General features: G+C 45.5%; 3 protein-coding genes and 1 pseudogene across 5 annotated transcripts; 2 read left to right on the top strand and 2 right to left on the bottom strand.

Moving 5' to 3' along the window:
* Positions 1–452: 452 nt before the first annotated feature.
* msl2b (MSL complex subunit 2b) lies at positions 453–5,547 on the bottom strand. 2 transcript variants are annotated; one of them, XM_058059439.2, is made up of 4 exons: positions 4,736–5,547; positions 2,948–4,611; positions 850–2,135; positions 453–786 (listed from the first exon to the last, which is right to left on the bottom strand). In XM_058059439.2, exons 2-4 carry the CDS (start codon positions 3,087–3,089, stop codon positions 484–486), a joined length of 1,731 nt encoding a protein of 576 aa, XP_057915422.2. In that variant the 5' UTR covers positions 3,090–4,611; positions 4,736–5,547; the 3' UTR covers positions 453–483. The 2 variants fall into 2 exon arrangements, with proteins under 2 accessions (XP_057915422.2, XP_078648539.1); XM_078792413.1 differs by having other exon boundaries at positions 2,948–5,547.
* On the top strand, positions 3,252–5,471 carry LOC144899571 (eotaxin-like). The gene is made up of 4 exons (XM_078792414.1): positions 3,252–4,633; positions 4,706–4,829; positions 4,903–4,975; positions 5,283–5,471. The coding sequence occupies exons 1-4, from the start codon at positions 4,477–4,479 to the stop codon at positions 5,328–5,330; spliced, it is 402 nt and encodes a 133-aa protein (XP_078648540.1). The 5' UTR covers positions 3,252–4,476; the 3' UTR covers positions 5,331–5,471.
* Positions 5,548–8,430: 2,883 nt separating the features above from the next.
* LOC131108482 (uncharacterized) lies at positions 8,431–9,647 on the top strand (annotated as a pseudogene). The gene is made up of 4 exons (XR_013627808.1): positions 8,431–8,567; positions 8,657–8,765; positions 9,055–9,129; positions 9,208–9,647. The product of XR_013627808.1 is annotated as an uncharacterized LOC131108482 (transcript).
* Positions 8,891–17,616, bottom strand: LOC131108478 (vasoactive intestinal polypeptide receptor 2-like). The gene is made up of 14 exons (XM_078792412.1): positions 17,471–17,616; positions 15,872–16,231; positions 14,099–14,198; positions 13,899–14,006; positions 13,067–13,164; positions 12,319–12,416; positions 12,024–12,165; positions 11,539–11,689; positions 11,183–11,243; positions 10,964–11,033; positions 10,798–10,889; positions 10,588–10,726; positions 10,022–10,063; positions 8,891–9,939 (listed from the first exon to the last, which is right to left on the bottom strand). Exons 2-14 carry the CDS (start codon positions 15,929–15,931, stop codon positions 9,760–9,762), a joined length of 1,341 nt encoding a protein of 446 aa, XP_078648538.1. The 5' UTR covers positions 15,932–16,231; positions 17,471–17,616; the 3' UTR covers positions 8,891–9,759.
* Between the last annotated feature and the right edge of the window lie 142 nt (positions 17,617–17,758).

Below are 17,758 nucleotides of genomic sequence, written 5' to 3'. Positions count from 1 at the left end.
TAAATGCCCGGGGTGGGGGGGATAATACACGCTAATGCTAAGACAGGACTGCAGTGGCGCCGAGGGATCGCTCCAATAAATAGTCAAGTGTGGTGGATGTACTTCATGCCAACAAACTGGCGACAGTATTTTAGCAGCAAGGTAACCCAATGGTGCGGGGGTATGGGGGGGGGGTTAAACGCAATTCATCAAAATTCACATGAAGCTGATGGGAGGTTTTCACGTCACATTTTTATAGCTTTTTAACTTCCTGTCTCGCGTCCCTGTCAAACGCTGGTGAAGTGCGTTTCATTTTGTTTTGATGTTAAAAAATAGATGATAAAATGTTCCCGATGGATTTGTGTAGAAAAACTTGTAGAAATGACTGATGAAGATGATGATGATGCTAAACGTGACCGATCCGAGCTGAGACAAATGTCCTGGCGCCGCTGCGTGTGCGTGACGACCGTTTAGGGTGGGGCGGGGCAGGGTGGGGGCTTTCACTCAACAGTCAAAGTGCATTTCCAGCGAATCGTCAAACCCCCTGCTGTCGTGCCCCGTCCCCGATAAGAAGGCGGCGGCAGCGACCGGGGCCCCGGTGGCGGTGGCCACGTTAAGGAGGGTGTTACCGGGTGAGCTGTTGGCTGGGCTGCGGAGGGCGGCGGCGGTGATACTGGTGAGGTTGATGCCCAGCGTGAGACGCGTCTGCTCCAGAGCCTTCTCGGGCACGGCAAAGGCCTCCAGCTTCTTCTCGCCGTTTGCCATGTACGAGTTCTGGCAGCCGCGGCAGATGCAGTCCTGACACGCCTACGAGACACACACACACATCAGGTATGATGGAACGCTTGAACGCGTATGAAAGCTGCTTACCTTGCGGTTGGAATAGCATGGACAACGCTGCCCCCTGCAGGTCAGCACCGATGGATTCTGGGTGGCTCGCCCGCACTTGCAGCCTTTCTTCTCCACGGGCTTCTTGTATAGCGGCTTGGAGGGGCTGGGCGGGTGAGTAAGGGGGTGAGTGTGAGGGTGGGGGGGTACGCGGGGCTGTGACCGGGGTTTGGGGGCACCTTGCCTGGCCTTGGCATGAGCCTTCTTGGGGACGCCATGGTGCTCCACAGTCTTTTTCAGCGGCTTCACAAGCACAGTCTTTCCAACCTTGGGGGGGCCACCATTGGGCACTGGTGCCAGGTGGTGGGGTGCAGCAGCTGGGAACTTGGGCTCCAGTTTGACGGGGGCGCCGAGGTTGGGGTGAAGGGGGGAATTATTGGGAGGAGGCCCCCGGAGAAGGCTAGAGATGGGAAGGGGCTGCACCTTCTCGCTGTCGCTCTCTGAGCGAGAGCGCTTGCGGTGGCAGCGAGGGGGCGAACGGGTGACAACAGTGGAGGGCTGGAGTGAATGGCGGCTGTTTTCTAGGGGCAGGGGTCGAAGGTCAGCAGGACAGCAAGGACCATTGAGGTTAGAGAGAGGTATGAGGGGGTCATCGAGCTGGTGGGTGGGCTCGGGGCAGGGGTCACCATCTGTCTCCAAGGTCCGAAGCACCTCCTCAACACTCAACAACAGCGGACCCCCAGCGTGTTTCAAGTCCTCCCCAAAAGTGCTGATGTCACAAAGGCCCGCCTCCCCCGCCGCCGTGACGCTGACGCAAACCGGGAGCGCCTCGGAAAAGCCCCCCTGCTTGACACCCCCTCGACTTAGTGTCTCTAATGTGGCGGGCGGCAGCGAGGCAATCAAACCGTTACAATCATGAAGCCCGTTCAGGCTCACGTCGTCGCCTTTCACCTGGCCAGGGGGCGGGGCTTCATCGGGCGACACCTCCTGCGACACGGAAGCCGTCTGAGGTGAGTTCCCAGCATCCAAAACGTCCCGGTCCTCGCTCTCGGCCAACTTGAGGCCTTCGTTGAGGACGGCCTGCAGGTCGGGCGAGTCGCCGGCGGCGCTGGCAATGTGCGGGGCCAGCGGCGACTGCGTGATGTAGAGGCACAGCTTCCTGTAGCAGCGGACCAATAGGGAGAGCTGGCGGTTCTCCTGGAAGCGGGAGTAGTCCTTACACCAGCTGCAGGACGGCTTGAGCTGCATCCTCTGACCTTTGCAGGCGCGACACACGTAATGCTGACACGAGGAGTCGGTGGGCGCGATGGGGTCCTGCAGCAGGTTGCCTGGGCGACACATTCAAAGACATCCCGTTAAAGTCATCTCCATATCAGCAAACATCCGTATACGTTTCTTATCTGCTATATTCCTCCCTCTAGCCGGGCTTGGTTACAAGCCGCCTTTCATTCTTTCAGCGCAGCTTCCTTAGCAACGGCTGGTTGCTACGGCCTGCAGCTGCAGACAGGAAAAGGCATGAAGGCCCATTGATAAGAGCACTTAAGACCCCCCTCCGTTGGATAGATGGATCCTTCTCACACAGCTCTAAATTTACCATCTCCAGCCATATTGATCTAGGCATTATCGGCACGTATTAATAATTGCTGCAGTAGTATAAAAATACAGCATACAATATATAATATAATATTTCTCTATCTTATTAATCATTGCATTGTTTAACTTCGCTATCAAGCATTTATTTTGCCAAATACAAATCGAAACAATGCTGCTAGCTAATATAGCATAAAAGGGGGTGTGTCAAAGCGGCTGCATTTAAAAACTCCGGAAAACACAAACACTCATACGATGTCCACTTTCCTTAACGGAACCACGTCACAATAACACGGATGTGATAGCTATTAAAATGTAAAGAGACATTTGTCAGTTTACTCCGTGGGGCCATTGTGATTATATCGGAGGCTATTTTGGTACTCTTTCATTATAACTCGGTTTTCCCACAGCACGTGAAAGCGGCATTATTTAAATGCTAGCTGTTATACAGACGACAACATTGAGGTGAAGCACCACCCAAAGCACGCAGTAACAAACTCATAACACATTACTATTAATAATAATAATTATAATAATAATATTAACTCACCGCACACCAGGCAGGACAAAGATTGCCGGAAGAAGGGCAGCAGCCTGCACAGCTCGGCCAGGGCTCGGGGGTCTCCGGGGTCGCATTGCAGCACCGAGCGGCTCGCCGACACGAACAGCGACGTAGCGTTTACCGGGTTCATCTCCGCGGCCTGGCCCGGGACCCCGGACCGCTCGGTTCCGATGTCTCTAACAAGTAAAAGCAGTAAATGTGTCACACGAACACAACCGAAGAGCAAATTGACTCCGGGGGCTTTGAAGACATCCGGTCCCCCCCCCCCCAGAAAAAAAATCACAGTTCCTTGGTGCAGTTTAGTCACATTCAGTCCATCCTCGGTGCCGAGACAGTTCACAAGCGGGCCCTCCTGTACTTCAATCGGGCTGAGGTTCTACTGAGCATCGTGTGTCGAGCGGAGCCTGAATGTAACACGACAGCTCTAAAGCAACGGCGACCCGGGCTCTGTGGTGGGAAAATGACCCGCTTCGCTCCGGTTGCCCAACGATGCTCCCATAGTCCAAAGTCGCTGCCGTGTTGGCGTTAGGAAAAGACCGGGCCCGCTACCGAGCCCGGTACCGGCAGGCGTCCCTCGCTTGTGGACCGCCTAGTGGCTTGTCGCGGATCTTGTTATTGTTCACTCAAGATTCATGGCGACCCAAAACAAACCAGGAGGCCGCTCCGCCGACAGAAGCGTTCCTTCGACCAGAAAGGCTTTCGCTCGACTCCCACAAAAGCGCCCAACGGACCCGGAAAGAGTCAAAGTGAAGAAGTGACAAATTTCAGAACTGTACTGGCTCGGTTGGTGCAGAAAACCAGACTCCACCGGAAGCCTCGATCTCGAGTGACAGTGCTAGCCGCTTTAGCAGCACCGGAAAGCGGGCACACAGGGAACAGGCCGCAGGCCTCTTCTGGTGGCTAGCGGGGCTCTCCTCTTCCCGCTGCTCCTTTCGGCACAGCAGAGGCAAACTGAAGGGAGATTTAACGTAGAACAAAGTCCTCTTGGAGCTTTTGGTGGAACCAGTGGTGAAGGGAAGTAGCTTTAGTCCTTGTTTGTGTTCGATGCTACAGCTAGCAGCGGCGTACTCCTCATTACCGCCCGTAGATTTTCCCGCTTGCGTCCACAGTGGGGCGCTGTTTCCAAATCTCGCGATGACTTCTGTGACGTATTTAAAACAGTGAACGTCACAAGGAAGCTCATGTAATTAAATTTGATAAAAGCCTACGTCGTTAATTTGACTGATGCTTTGAAGACGAGTTAATTTTAAGGTTGTGTCACATGTTATGTTTCCGGACACTTACATTTTGGATGCTTCCTTCCTTAATTATTATTTCCTCTTTTTTTAGGAGTTTCTTGTTCAATTTCATGATCATAACTAAGAATAGTCTGTGGGTCTGCATGAGGTTTATTTTTAGCAGGCCTAGAATTCCCCTTTGCTACAAATATACACAAACTTATCGACATATATGGGAATGGTGGTGCCAACTTCCGAGCCTCCTTCCTCTAAGTTGTCAATATTTTCCATTACAGATAGATGTTTCCTATTTTTACGTGTCTGGTCACAGTACTTAAGGACATCTCAGGTCTGGCTTCCATCAGTCGTCAGAGTCCTTTGGTAAAGATGTGGAGCGCTCTTCTTTGCGTCAGCCGTTGGATGTTGCTCCTCACCCTGGCGGCAGTAATATTTCAAGGTCATTACTAATGAAGTACTTCATGGTTCTAACTGCAGATGTGTTTATGTTGGATGTGCTTGGATGTTGCAGTGGATGCCTACGTTCCGGATGTGCGTCTACCTTGCTGCCGCAGTGTCGCCTCCAGGAGGGTGTTGAGAATCAAGCGGTGTTTTGAGCAAAAACCACGGGAGGACTGCAGCCAGCACGCCTTCCTGTAAGCATATTATTAAACACAGACCCGCCTGCTTGTGGATGTGGGGCTGAATCGTTAACTGCGATGTTTGCAGCATGGTAACCAAGACTGGGAAGCAGTGGTGCATCAGTCCTGCAGCCAAGTGGCTCAAAGACAGGATGGACAAGGTAAGGACCTCCAGGTGTCCCTGCTGGTAGAATAAACTGCTAAGAGTAAAAGGAGTCTGTATATTTTAAGACTGTTTAAAGTGTTTGTGACATTTCGAGTGTTACCTGACAAGATGGAATGTTAACAGCACAAAAGAAGAGCAACATTCCCACAGGCCCTTAAGGCCAATAAAGCAATAAATGCATTAACGTTAACATTAACATTGCAGACCAATATGCTTTTCTGACTTCCTCAAAGTTGTAAAAGTCTGCTGTTATGATTCTATATCCATTCATATTTGTCTGATTGTGTCTGTCTTCCATTTAGAACAAGCTGCACTGTCCTCCGGATCTGTCCATACTGATGACCCACTGAGACATACCCATCTTAGAGTTCCTATTTATATTTAATTTTTAACATAAATATTTCATAGTTATTTTTGTATGCTTTTTTTTGTAATTATAAGGTCGTCGGTTCAAAAAATAAATGCTCTCATACACAAACAATTGAAGGCATTGATTTTGCTGTTGTGGTCCCCGGTTGCAGTACTATTTTGCTCCGCTGGATGGCGACAAAGTAAAGCAAGGAATTTAAAAGCCTGGTACTGAACTACTATGTACTGAAATACATATTTTGGTTGTTTTGCCATTTCGCCATGTCCAGCATGTATCATCATCACCTCCGTTATAACATCTACTAAGCTTGCTAGCAGAATGGGGCACTTGGTAGCAACAGTGGGCTCTGGTCCATTGGACCAGAGTTCAATACCCGCTCATGTCAGAGTTTGTTTTGCTAGTTTTACTGGTTCAGCATGTATTGTGATCATCACCTCCATTAATAACATTAACCCCTACCTGGCTGGGTGGCTCAGGTGATAGCACTGCTGCTCCATGGTGTGGGAGCTCTTGGTTCAAATCCCAGTGGCCCTGGCAGTCTTAGGCCCTTTAAGGGCAAATATCATGTTAGATTGTTTTCCCCAGGTCCAGCTTGTCTTGTAATCATCACTTCCATTATAATATCAACCAAGCTTGCCAGCTGAGTGGCGCAGTGGTAGTTCACCGCCCATGGGACCTTGGTTCGATACCTGATCTCGGCATGTTTTACTATGTTTCCAAGTTCAGCATGTATCGTGATCATCACCTCATCATCACCTCACCTCACCAAGTAAGCCTGCTGGCTGGGTGGCTCAGGTGGTAGCACCGCTGATTCATGGTGTGGGAGCTCTTGGTTCAAATCCCAGTAGAACTACCAATATAAAATGACAGTCTTGACAAAATATTTTTTAAAGATTTAAATTTTTTTTTTAAAAGCCAGCTTCCTAAGCCCCTCCTCCCCACGCGCGACCTCCCTCACGACCCCCTTCCCACCTCCCACCTCCCACCTCCCCACCTCCCCACCATCCTCCCTTCCGGCCATCCCCCTCGACCGTTCGGCTCCCACTTAACTCCGCCTACTTCTCATTTTATGTTGACTTCATCCAGTTGGACAAATCTCTGAGGCACATTTTTATTTAGCAATCACTCTGGAGGCGGGGCCACTTTGGGGGCGGGGCCACCAGGCAGGATTTTCATCGTAGCATAATTTCAAGTTGAGGGGGGGAAGTTACACACCCCCTCATTTACATACATTGTGCCAACTGGGAAGGCAACACCCTATCACTTTTTTAGTATCCCCGACTGGGATTTGAACACAGTGCTCCTGCACCATGAATCTGCGGTGCTACCAATGGAGCTAGTCGGCTGGCAAGGATCCCTTGCTCTTGTAATGGAGGTGATGAACACCATACATATTGTCCAGATCCAGCATATATCATCATTACATCCATTATAACACCTTGCATGTTTACCTGGTGGCTAGCTCGGGGAATAGAAGTAGTGGGTCATGGTTCAGACTCTCAGGGTTCAATACCATGTCAGGGAATTCTTCTTATTTAGTCTTAATGGTGACATTTGATGAGGTTTCAAACCAAAAATCACAAAACATGAATTAGCATCTTTTGGGTGACGAAAGCTTTTTTTAGTGCAATACTGACATGTGCACACACATTTGTGATGACGCCGACGACTGCACACATCCTTCCTCTTTTTGCACTTTAGTGTGTGAGAGTTTGGAGAACACGTAACGGAAGGAATCACGGAAGTGACTTATTTGTGTGTCTATGAGCTTTGGACATGTTGGAATAGTCTAACTTTTAACACGCAGGGGGGGTAGGATGTTTGAGATAGCTAGTATCCTTGTGTTTTTATAAAAAAATGAAGTATATTATTCTTGTAGTGGTTACGCCACACTAAATACACTAATCCACGCTACATTACACTACACTGGTGGATGTCAGACTTCCCCTGTAAGTGACTAATGACACATTCTTTCCATGCAAGTCAAGACATGTCATGAAGTGAACAATAAGTTTAAAAAAAAAAAGGGGCAGTCATACATTAACATTATCATCTTTCACAATATGCCTGAGAAAAAGAGATATTTTTGTCTAATTTGTCATGTATTAAAAATAATGTAGTGTAAAGGATGTGTGGTTTAACAGAATATTGATATAATTTATTTTTTTTAATTTGTACTTATATATTTAAATCAGGCCTGATTGCTTTCAAAACCCTAAAAACATTTTTTTACATTGATTTACATGTGTTGGCTTCGTGGATACAATAAGACTTCTCTCAGTAAATAGATTGTGCTAAAGTCAATTAAAAGTACAGTTGCAGTCATAAGTTTGGACACACCTTTTTATTCAACAATTCACTCTGAATCTCGAACCTCACTTCCTGTCCGCTACCCTCTAAGCTCCCCCTAGCACTGGAATGTATTTACATCAGCACACACAAGTCTTATTTATGTTTTATTCACTCTTATTATTGGGTAATAGGACGATAAAGGTGACTATAGGGGTGTTATTTCATGGCTAGATGGCTCTAATATTGTTAAAACTCTATGAAAATATTCAATTTTGAAATATTTTTGTTCCTATTTTGCGGAAATTCTCTTTTTATTGGGTTCGGAACCAATAAACCACAATAAAGGAAGGGTTACTGTTTACTGTTTGTCACTCACTGTCACCACCTGTGGTAGAAAGTGGTATTGCAGGAGAGGACTTACCCTGGCTGGCAAGCTAACACCAAAACAAAATGGCATTAAAATAATTCTTTAAATGACATAAATGTCACTAAATACATGTATTATGATGAGTTGAGTGTTTTCAATCATTCTTTGACTCATCAGCGCGTTGATTAATGATGATAAATAAAGACACCTGACCTCAGCTTCCGGTCTCCCTGATGTTGGTCACTTTTAGTATTTCCCAGCAAACGAGGGTGTCACACATTCGGAATAACCGAAAGGAGATGATGGAAAGAGAAAATGAGGGATGACTAACCGGAAGGCGACTTCTGCTTTTTGAGACTTTAAATGCATCGCTCCCAGCCTTGTCACTTCACACACTTCTCTGAAGCTTCAAGAGAGAACATCTCAGCTTTTGACCTTTTTTCCCCCGTCTCATTCATCGCCTTTGTTTTAAAAAAAAAATGCAGAAGCTTGTGAGTCTGCAGAAGAGCTTGCTGATGGTGGTCATGCTGGTGACTCTGGTCAAGTGCGGACAAGGGGGTAAGTTGACGACGTTCGGTTTGTGTTGCTCTGCTTCAAAGCCTCAACCGGGACGCTAAACTCTTCCTTGGGTTCTGTCACTTTTCCAGTAATCAAGCCCCATGAATGCTGCACCAAGGTCGGCACCAAGTAGATAACGGAGGAAGTGTTGGGGTACAGCGTCAGGAAACCTGTCAAACCATGTGTGCCTGCTGTCATGTGAGTACTTTAGCTTTCCCGAAATCAACCCCAAGTTGAGAATCTGACTAAATGAGCTAATCTAACATCATCGTGGTAGTAGCTTGTTCCATTTAGCATTTAAAAATGTTGTAAAATGATTCAGTTGGCATTGTTTTGATTGACAATTAAAAGATCTGTCTGACTCACTGTCACCATCTGTGGTAGAGAGTGGTATTACAGGACCAAACACACGGCACAAAACTTTGTGAAAATGATGTAAATACGCCATTTGAGAAGAAGCTAACAATGCTAAACGTTTGTTCTACAGCTTCTACACTAAAAGCGGCCATTACTGCGCTCACATCCACGCCCCGTGGGTCCGAAGGAAGGCAGCGGCAATTGAGTGAGTTAGCCATCATCCTGACATCCACTCATCATGCGTTCATCCTCAGGCTAACTCCTCACGCTCTCGCCCTCACAGGAGAGCCAACGCTCAGAGGATGAGCACCCTCTCGCCGCCCAAAACCACGCTGCTCTCCATCCTGGCTTCCACGGCCTCATACGCTTCCTCGGCGCCTTCGCACACTCCCTTTGTGTCCTCATTCGCTCCCTCAGCGTCCCCCTCGCCTTCCTCCGCTTCACCGTGATGCCATTCAAAACTCCATTGAGAAAATTTGCACTTTTGTTTTGTTTGCTAGGATGAAGATTGAAGCACACTCTTACTTGAGCTCAATATTTACTATCTTGCAATTATTTATTTGTTTAATTTAATAGCCGGTTTATTTATAAGTTATTTTGACTTACTTGTAGGGCAGATTTTATTTATGATGTTCCAGTGTTAACGCTTAGGAAAGTATGCAGAGTTATTTTGCCAGTTCTGTAATATTCACGTATGGACAATAAAATGACATCTGCATGAAACCTCAAGTGACTTGAATGAATGATTAAAATATAAAAACGCTAGCTAAATATTTGCACTATTTCATAATAATAATAATAATAAAGAGTTCTTTCCTTTTTCCGCTGAGCGTCATCACAGCAAAACAGTCTCCGTCTGCAGGATGGACTGAGCTCGTGAGTTTCTTGGCGCCGAGTCGTCGCCGCCGCAGCCGCCGCCGTTTGGGCCGAGCGAGGCGGCGTGCAGCCTGTAGTCACGCCCCACGTAACTCCTGAGAAACAAACTCCTCCTCGTCCTCCTCAGCTCACACTGGACCTGCAAAAGGCGGAAAACAAGGACACGTTTAGGAGGACGAGGATGATGGTGGAGAGCAAGGATGAGGAAGCAGAAGGCTCACCTCGCTGTTGAGGAAGCAGTAAAGGACCGCCACAATAAGACCCTGAAATATAAATATGTACAGAACTTGAGTTAATTGTCAATCATTCTGAATCAAATGTGGCTTAATTGGATGTTGAACATATTTCAGAACTTAATAAAAATATGCTAATGCTAAAATGCTAAAAATGCTAATGGTTCATTTCAAACACTTCACAAAGTGTATAATAATATAACAATATATTATTTCAATATCATCATACTAGAATAAAATACTACTACTTATAATATAGTAATGTCATAATAGTTTTGCGTTATATTTGATAATATATTGTATTATCATCATTATTATGAAAAGTAATAAGATATTTTAAATTAAAAAAATGGCATTTATTCCCATTATCTCATGGTTACAATGTAAAAAAATATAGCAAAATAAACTTAAGTTACTTAAAAAACAAATATATATATAATATATATAATAAAAATATCTAGTAAAATATATTAATAATTACAAAGTCTCATGGTGCTCAGTCAAGCAAAGAGCGTGTGTAGTATTGTGTGTTTGGAATTGTGTGTGTGTAAAACCTGGAAGGATCCGAGCCCCAACTCAAAGAAGATCTTGATTTGACGCACGGTTTTATCGGTGGGCTCCATCAAGTGAACAAACACCACGTAGTTGATCCCGAACAAGGGGATCAGCAGGAGGGTGGACTTTGCCAGACGTCTAAACACAAACACACACACACAGTAGTATGACTTCAGAGTGGCTCCTATTCAAAATGTCCGCCATCCTACTTGTACTGCGATTGTTCGTTGCCGCCCACGTCGGTGCAGCGCAGCTTCTGGACCAGGATGCGGATGATGCTGATGAAGAGGATGAAGTTCATCTGGCAGAGGGATCAGGACGCACAAATATAAACAATGTTGTTAGCAGCATAGAATAGTCGTTGTGCTCACGTACGATGACACATGCCAAGATGGGCCAGTCCAGGACTCTGCTGGGTACGGGACTCTCATTCCTCTCCCAGCACCTAGAAAACACAAACTAACAGTTTTATCACAATTTTTCTACACTTTATACCGAATTTTTACCTCTTAAGACATGTAGCGAAGCCTGTTTTGTCATGAAAACCCGCAACTTCACTTCCACTTCGCTCAAATATGCATTTCTGTGACTCACCAGGTGTTATCCAGGTGTATCCGACACAGGATCCACGCCACGGTGAACACGCACGGGATCCCTAAAGTGGATAAAGAGTGTTTATAAGCCCTGAAAGGTGTCGCCCTTGGGTAGCAGCTCACACACACACACACACACACACACACGTGTATTTATGATGGACGGTGGAAAGAGGAGACTGTTTAGAAGTTACGCGGCTGAGTGCAAACAGTCGGGCACCCTGACTGACAACAGTTTTGCTCACAGTGACGTGTTTTGGCAGCATGTGAGGAGTAGAAACACGCTGGCAGCAGCGGTAGAGCTACAACACATGCTCCGTGTTGCATTCAAGTGTGGTGAAAAAAAAAACAAATTACCCCAGCCAATGAGCATGTAGACAAAGAGGCGGGCGGAGCACGTGTGGATGACCAGCAGCAGCGTGTGCAGGTAGAGCGCCTCCACCAGCAGCCAGAAGAAGTTGGCCATGATGGCGTAGTTGAAGAACACCAGGCTGGTCTTGCAGCCCACCTGAAACACATCACATCATATCATATCATATCTGATACTACGACCAGACCGGGGTCCTCCTGCCGGTTTCCTCCCACATTCCAAAAACATGCTAGGTTAATTAGCAACTCAATAGGTATGAATGTGAGTGTGAATGGTTGTTTGTCTATATGTGCCCTGTGATTGGCTGGCCACCAGTCCAGTGTGTACCCAGCCTCTCGCCCACGAAGAAAGCTGGGATATGCTCCAGCACCCCCCGCCACCCTCGTGAGGATAAACAGTAGAAAATGAAAATACTACAAGATGGAGACAATTGATGGTCGTGCCATGGACGTCCCATAATAATGTCACCAACCAGTGAAGGTTGAACGCTGCAGTCGGTGGTCTCCTTCTCCTCCGAGAAGAGAAGAACATCTTTGGTCAGCACGGCCACGGCCCTCAGCATGAAGGACACAAACAGGTTGAGATGGATGTAGTTCCTCATGCAGCGTAGCCTCCTACACACGCACATCCAGGAATGTTCTGTTTATACACGCGAATGTAAACATGCTCAAAGTGGGCGAATGAACAGCTGGAGATGATCCAGGATGGACTGCCGCTTGGAACGTCACAAATAAACTCCATGGGTGTGTGTGTGTGTGTGTGCTGACCTGAAGAGACAGATGATGACGGTGCTGGTGAGAAGGCTAATGAGGGACAAGCTGTGACCCAAAGTGGATAGAACCTTCACCACCTTGTAGAACAGGAGCTGACAAAAAAAAAATGATCAGCAGCAAAACCTTACTTCAGAACTGAGGACAAACAATTCATTAATTCTGAGGGTTGTGCTTTTTCTTTGGCTTTTTGTGAACTACACATTGTTCCATAATAGTAGAAGTAGACACTACACTTCAAAATAAACTCCGCCTCCTCCTCCTCTCATGCAGCTGTTGCAATTTTATGAGCCACTTGAGTTTAAGATGTCCATTTTTGGGGAGATTTTGTCTTTTTTTTTTGTTTGGTTCTGGCCTGTCCACTAACACACACACACACACACACACACACACACAAATAGAGATCTATTTGGTAACAAACATGAGAATGGTTCTGGCTCAACTGAACCCACATGTTTCTATGTGATGCTTCCTTCTTAAAAGGTGGTCATGTGACCGGCGCCTCGCACAAAGATGCTTCCAGGCGTCTCACTCTGCACCTTAAAGCAGTTCTGAGCCAGCCAGTGGGTGTCTGGTCTCCTACTAAAAGCTTTCCAGATGGAAAACGCACACACACGCACCTGATGCTTCTGGAGAAGATCACATGCCAGGCGTGGGTGTGTGTGTTGATTCATCATGTTAGCCATTTTGGCAGAAAAATTAATTTGGTGATGTCAACATCGAAACACACAACAAACCATCTCACCTCGTTTGGTTGGTTCGTGGTGTTGGACGAGCAGGCGACGGCGATGACGGGGTAAACGTCCGACCAACCTCCCTCTGTGCACTTCCTGCTCAGGTTCCCTGGGGGTCAAAGTTCATTTGTATCACTCAATCACAGTAAATTCATTTTTGTCATTAAAACGAGAGATGCTTTTCTCTGCTATCGCCTGGCAGCGTTTGAGGTTAGCGGGCTAGCATCTGGCTAGCAAACGCCAGCCTTCTTATGCTAAGATTTAAATCTCGGCCGCCGCCCATGCCTTATCGCAACTCTCACTGTTGGCAGAGCGTTCTTGCGAAAACGCAGTTTTATAAACAGAGCTTGATTTATACTGCCGCGTGTTAGCTCGTTAAGCTAGCTGTGATAGTATTTTTAACCAGTTTCAGATGTCCCACTGTTGTGTATTGGAAGTGGGTTGTCCAAAATCTAACATTTAGGAGCGGGACAGTGGGAAAAAAAACATTAGCAAGGCTGGCAAAGCTATTGGATGCTAAAGTGCTAACATTACACTCACATTTTACCGGCAACATCATGCTAAGTTTGAGTATTCGCTAAAGAAAAACAGAAAAACAACATGCTGAATAGCTGACTGATGGATAGTTGCTTTTTAAGATGTGTAGAGAAGCCTGCCTTTTTTTTTTTTAAACAATCGGTAGACATAGAACTGTTAGAATATCTTTAAAAAGTAAAGATGCATAACAAGGGACCTTTAAAGTCAATAAGCTAACTTTAGATTTGAGTTTAATTGGCGGTCAGGAAGCTAACACGAACCGCTCCACAGAAAAACCGCTAACAATTTGTGTAGGTTCTGGCTCACCGTTCTTTCCAAACAAGTGTAGGAGAGGGGTCGGGCAGGGGAGGGTCACCACTTCGCCCACCGCCGCGCTGTCCCAACACAAAACATTGTCCCACTCGCCAAGACATCCTGCAGCATTACAACGTCTATTATTAGTATTATAATATTTCTATTATGTGTTTTTTATGTGAATGACAGGTGTTGTGAAGGTGAAAGTGCACCTGAGTGGGGCACTGTGAGCTTCTGCAAGCGAGCATGACACTCGTCGCTGGCTCTCTTCATCTCCCAGGCGAAGTGGCAGTGAGGAAACCTTCCATCAGCCTGTCGGGGACGGGAGGAAATAAATATTTGGAAAGTGACGTTCCACCTCCGAGCCACAGATGTCTGCTTCAGTCAAAAGTTCACTTTGATAAACGCGGCTTTGTGGTTTTGTGGACTAAAGTTCACCTTTATGCGTGTGTGTGTGTGTGTGTGTGTGTGCTCTCCTTCGGGTTTCACAATAAAAAGTTACTTAGGAGACGCAGCAGATGTTCCACTCAAGCTTTTAGCGGATGATTGGATTTTTGCAAGACAGCCATGCATTTTTTTATTGAGTCTGATGCGTCATTCTTTAGTGTGTGTTTGTGTGTGTTTACACCAACACTCTACAGCATTTAAGGCCTGGCAGTTTGTCAGTTTGTTTAACACACATCGTACAACATGTGTGTATGTGTGTGTAGCGATACACACATGGCAATGAATGATTCATTACCAAAAACAATCTGCACTGAATGATCACTAGGGCAGATCGTGAAGATAAAATATGATATTTGCGTCTCTGAGAGTGTGCGTGTGTGTGTGTGTGAACAGTTTGTTCATTTCCACACTCAAAATGATAACAAAGTTTCAGCAGCCGGCGTGATGATAAAGTCAATGAAACATTAACCAGATGCAGTAACATTAGTTTAACACTTTTTCCAACGTGGGCCCCAAAGTGAAATATGGATGATATTTTGGATATATGCAGTATTTCAAGAAAAGCTTTGTGATGTAGGTGAAAAAAAAGTATTATTAGTATGAACTTTGGGATCTTTTTTAAAAATTTCCAAATATTTAATCTTTCTTCTTGTAATATTCTGACTTTATTCCCATATTATTAGAACCTTTTATCCCTAACCAAATAAGCTATTATTTAATATTCTGGTAAAATTGGGACTTTTTCCCTCATTAGAATATGAATTGTTTCTCTTTATATTTTGACTTTATTCTCATAAAGTGTGTATGTCAGTGCATGAGAAGATGAGGAGACGACTTCCCTGAATGAGAAAGTGGTGTCGGGTGACATATGTCACAAATTAGGATATTACGAGAAAGGTGAAAGTGATATCTTCATAGGTGAAACAAATGATGTCTTCCTAGAAATGAGAAAAGGTGAGAAATCATGTCCTAGAACATGAGAATAACTATTTGTCAGTGAAGATGTGAAGATGATGGCACAGCCGGAAAGAAAGTTACCTCAAGGGTGAGATGATGACGTCAATAAAGTAAGAAGAGAAATGAAACCAGATGAGATAGGGTGAGAAAATGACGATGCCATGATGTCTCAGCAGGTGAGAAAAATAATAACGCAATTGAGAAAATGATGTCCAAGTATAGCCACGTCACAGTGAGATGGCTGGGCAGATGAGATGATGACGGCGCAGATGAGAAAATAAAGCCACTGGAATGCAGACGATGTGAGAGTCCATGACATGATAACGTCACAGGAGATGAGAAAATGAGGTTCTGCAGTCTAATGAGATGATACCAAGTGAAAGAAATGGTGTCTCAAATGAGAAACAATGACCTAGGACATGGGAAAAGGTGAGAAGGTTTCATCAGGTATGAGATGAGGATGCAGTAGTGAGAATAGGTGTTTCCATGAGACAATGTGGCTACAGGTGAGAAAAATAATGACGCAAATGAGAAAAGATTTGTGTGAGTGAAGTGCATGAGAGAGGAGATGATAAACTGACCTCATGCAGGAGGAAGGTGAGCAGCAGGAGCACAGCGTGCTTCTGCGTGAACTTCCTCATCTTCTCATCCAGCCCGACGTCGTCTTCTTCTCATGCAGTGACTACAGCGGACCAAAACTTTCATAACAAGTCCGCTAAAAGTTTGTTTTTTCTTTAGACAACTTTTTCATGAATGTTCACTACAAAGTAGCACAGAGGTGTGTGTGTTCGTGGTGTGCGCCTCGGGAGTGACTCACACATGTCCACCACTGGTCCACAACCAGTGCGCGTCACCGTCACAGGAGTGGAGGATGCGCGTACCCGCTTCCAGACATGGCATCACAGCGACCTCTGGCGGAGGATGTTGTCTCCGTAGTCGACCTGATATGACAAACCACAACTGTCACGTCACCGAGTTCTCACATGACAAATATGAATAAACATGAGTCGTGTTGCCAATCAAAGCACTTTATTGCACTTGTATAGTGTGACGTGAGCCAATAGGAGCTCTTATAAAAGTGTCATTTCATCTTTTGTAGTCTTTTTAGTGTACAAAACAAGTCACACACATTTGTACCGTACAAAATCAACACTATTTACATACAATACACACACGCACACTCACACTCACTTGATGGGACGTCCTTTGTCGCGCTTGAAAGCGGCTAACTTAGCACGCTAGCATCGCTAAACTAGCTGATATGCATAAAGACTTTTGTTCTTCTGCCGAGGACAAACGTGGTCAAAATAAAAGACACAGGACCCTTCCACGTGATAAAAACAAATAGTGCTCTAAATATTCTACATAATCTGCTGTGTCACAGTCTGTGGAGTACCGCTAACTATGCTAACAGCTCCAAGCTAGCCAAGATGACAGCCACTTTTTTTTGGCATAAATCGACAATATTCAAGTTTTATTTATGTATTTTTAAATAAATATTCATCTTTAATCTTCTGCATTCGTTCTAGACTATAATAAACATCTGAGTTAGTGCAGATAAGAGCGTAAGAGTTGTGCTAAAGACAAAAAGGACAAGCTTCTCTCTGGACATTTTAGCAATAAAAAAAGTGTTAAATCAATTTCGAAATGTGGATAATTTAACTAATAAAGTTAGTAATTTATAATTTAAATTACTGACCAATTGAATGGCAAAATCCCAGGAAACCATAATAGCAGCTAAAGCAGTGCAGCTAATTAGCACCCATGCTAATGTAAATGTTAATTTAACTGACGAATTCTTTGTTAGCTCTGTCAAAGATGAAACTATGCCTTTTAGATCACTCAATCATAATACCCGCCAAGAGGAACGTCGCTTTGGGTCTTTTATTGCTACAGTGTTAGCTTAGCAGTCAGCAGCTTCCTTTGGACGTCAGGGTGCAAAACGAAACAACCTTTCCACGCCTGGCGTCCCCTTTAAACGATGGACACGTCCCATTTTTTATCATTTAGGGACATGCTTCCACGGCAAATGATGTATCCATTGATACCCCACTCCACTTGCAGCTTGAAACGGTTTTCCTTCTTCCGTGTGCTGATGAACGAAATCCGTTAAAATTCCCCGTTAAAGCGACACAAAATGTCCCCGTCTCTTTCACGCACACGCACACACAGACACTCACAGGGTGCGGGTGGAGAGGGCTGCATATAGGGGCTACTAGACACCTCCTCGTCTTTTAGGTTCCTCTCCATATAGATTATGTCAATGTACAATATTTATATTTTTACAAGAAGCTGGCTGCCCCCTTCTCCTTCAATGAAGACTTCCGCCCAGTGTTCTTGTCCCCATAAACAAGGCGACACGTGCACAGTGTTCCTATAAGGCTTCCTTTAGCTGAGGGCGGGGGGAGTGGGAGGGGGGTCCACCAAGGCGCTCAACTAGCAACAAAGAAAAGAGACGAGTCGAGAGC

This window comes from Doryrhamphus excisus, linkage group LG7 (assembly GCF_037039965.1).
Source record: "Doryrhamphus excisus strain RoL-2023G ecotype Guam linkage group LG7, RoL_Dexc_Guam_v1.1, whole genome shotgun sequence".
NCBI classification, from domain to species: domain Eukaryota; kingdom Metazoa; phylum Chordata; class Actinopteri; order Syngnathiformes; family Syngnathidae; genus Doryrhamphus; species Doryrhamphus excisus.
The sequence above is the reverse complement of the archived record's forward strand: the minus strand, read 5'-3'. Positions and strand labels throughout refer to the sequence as shown.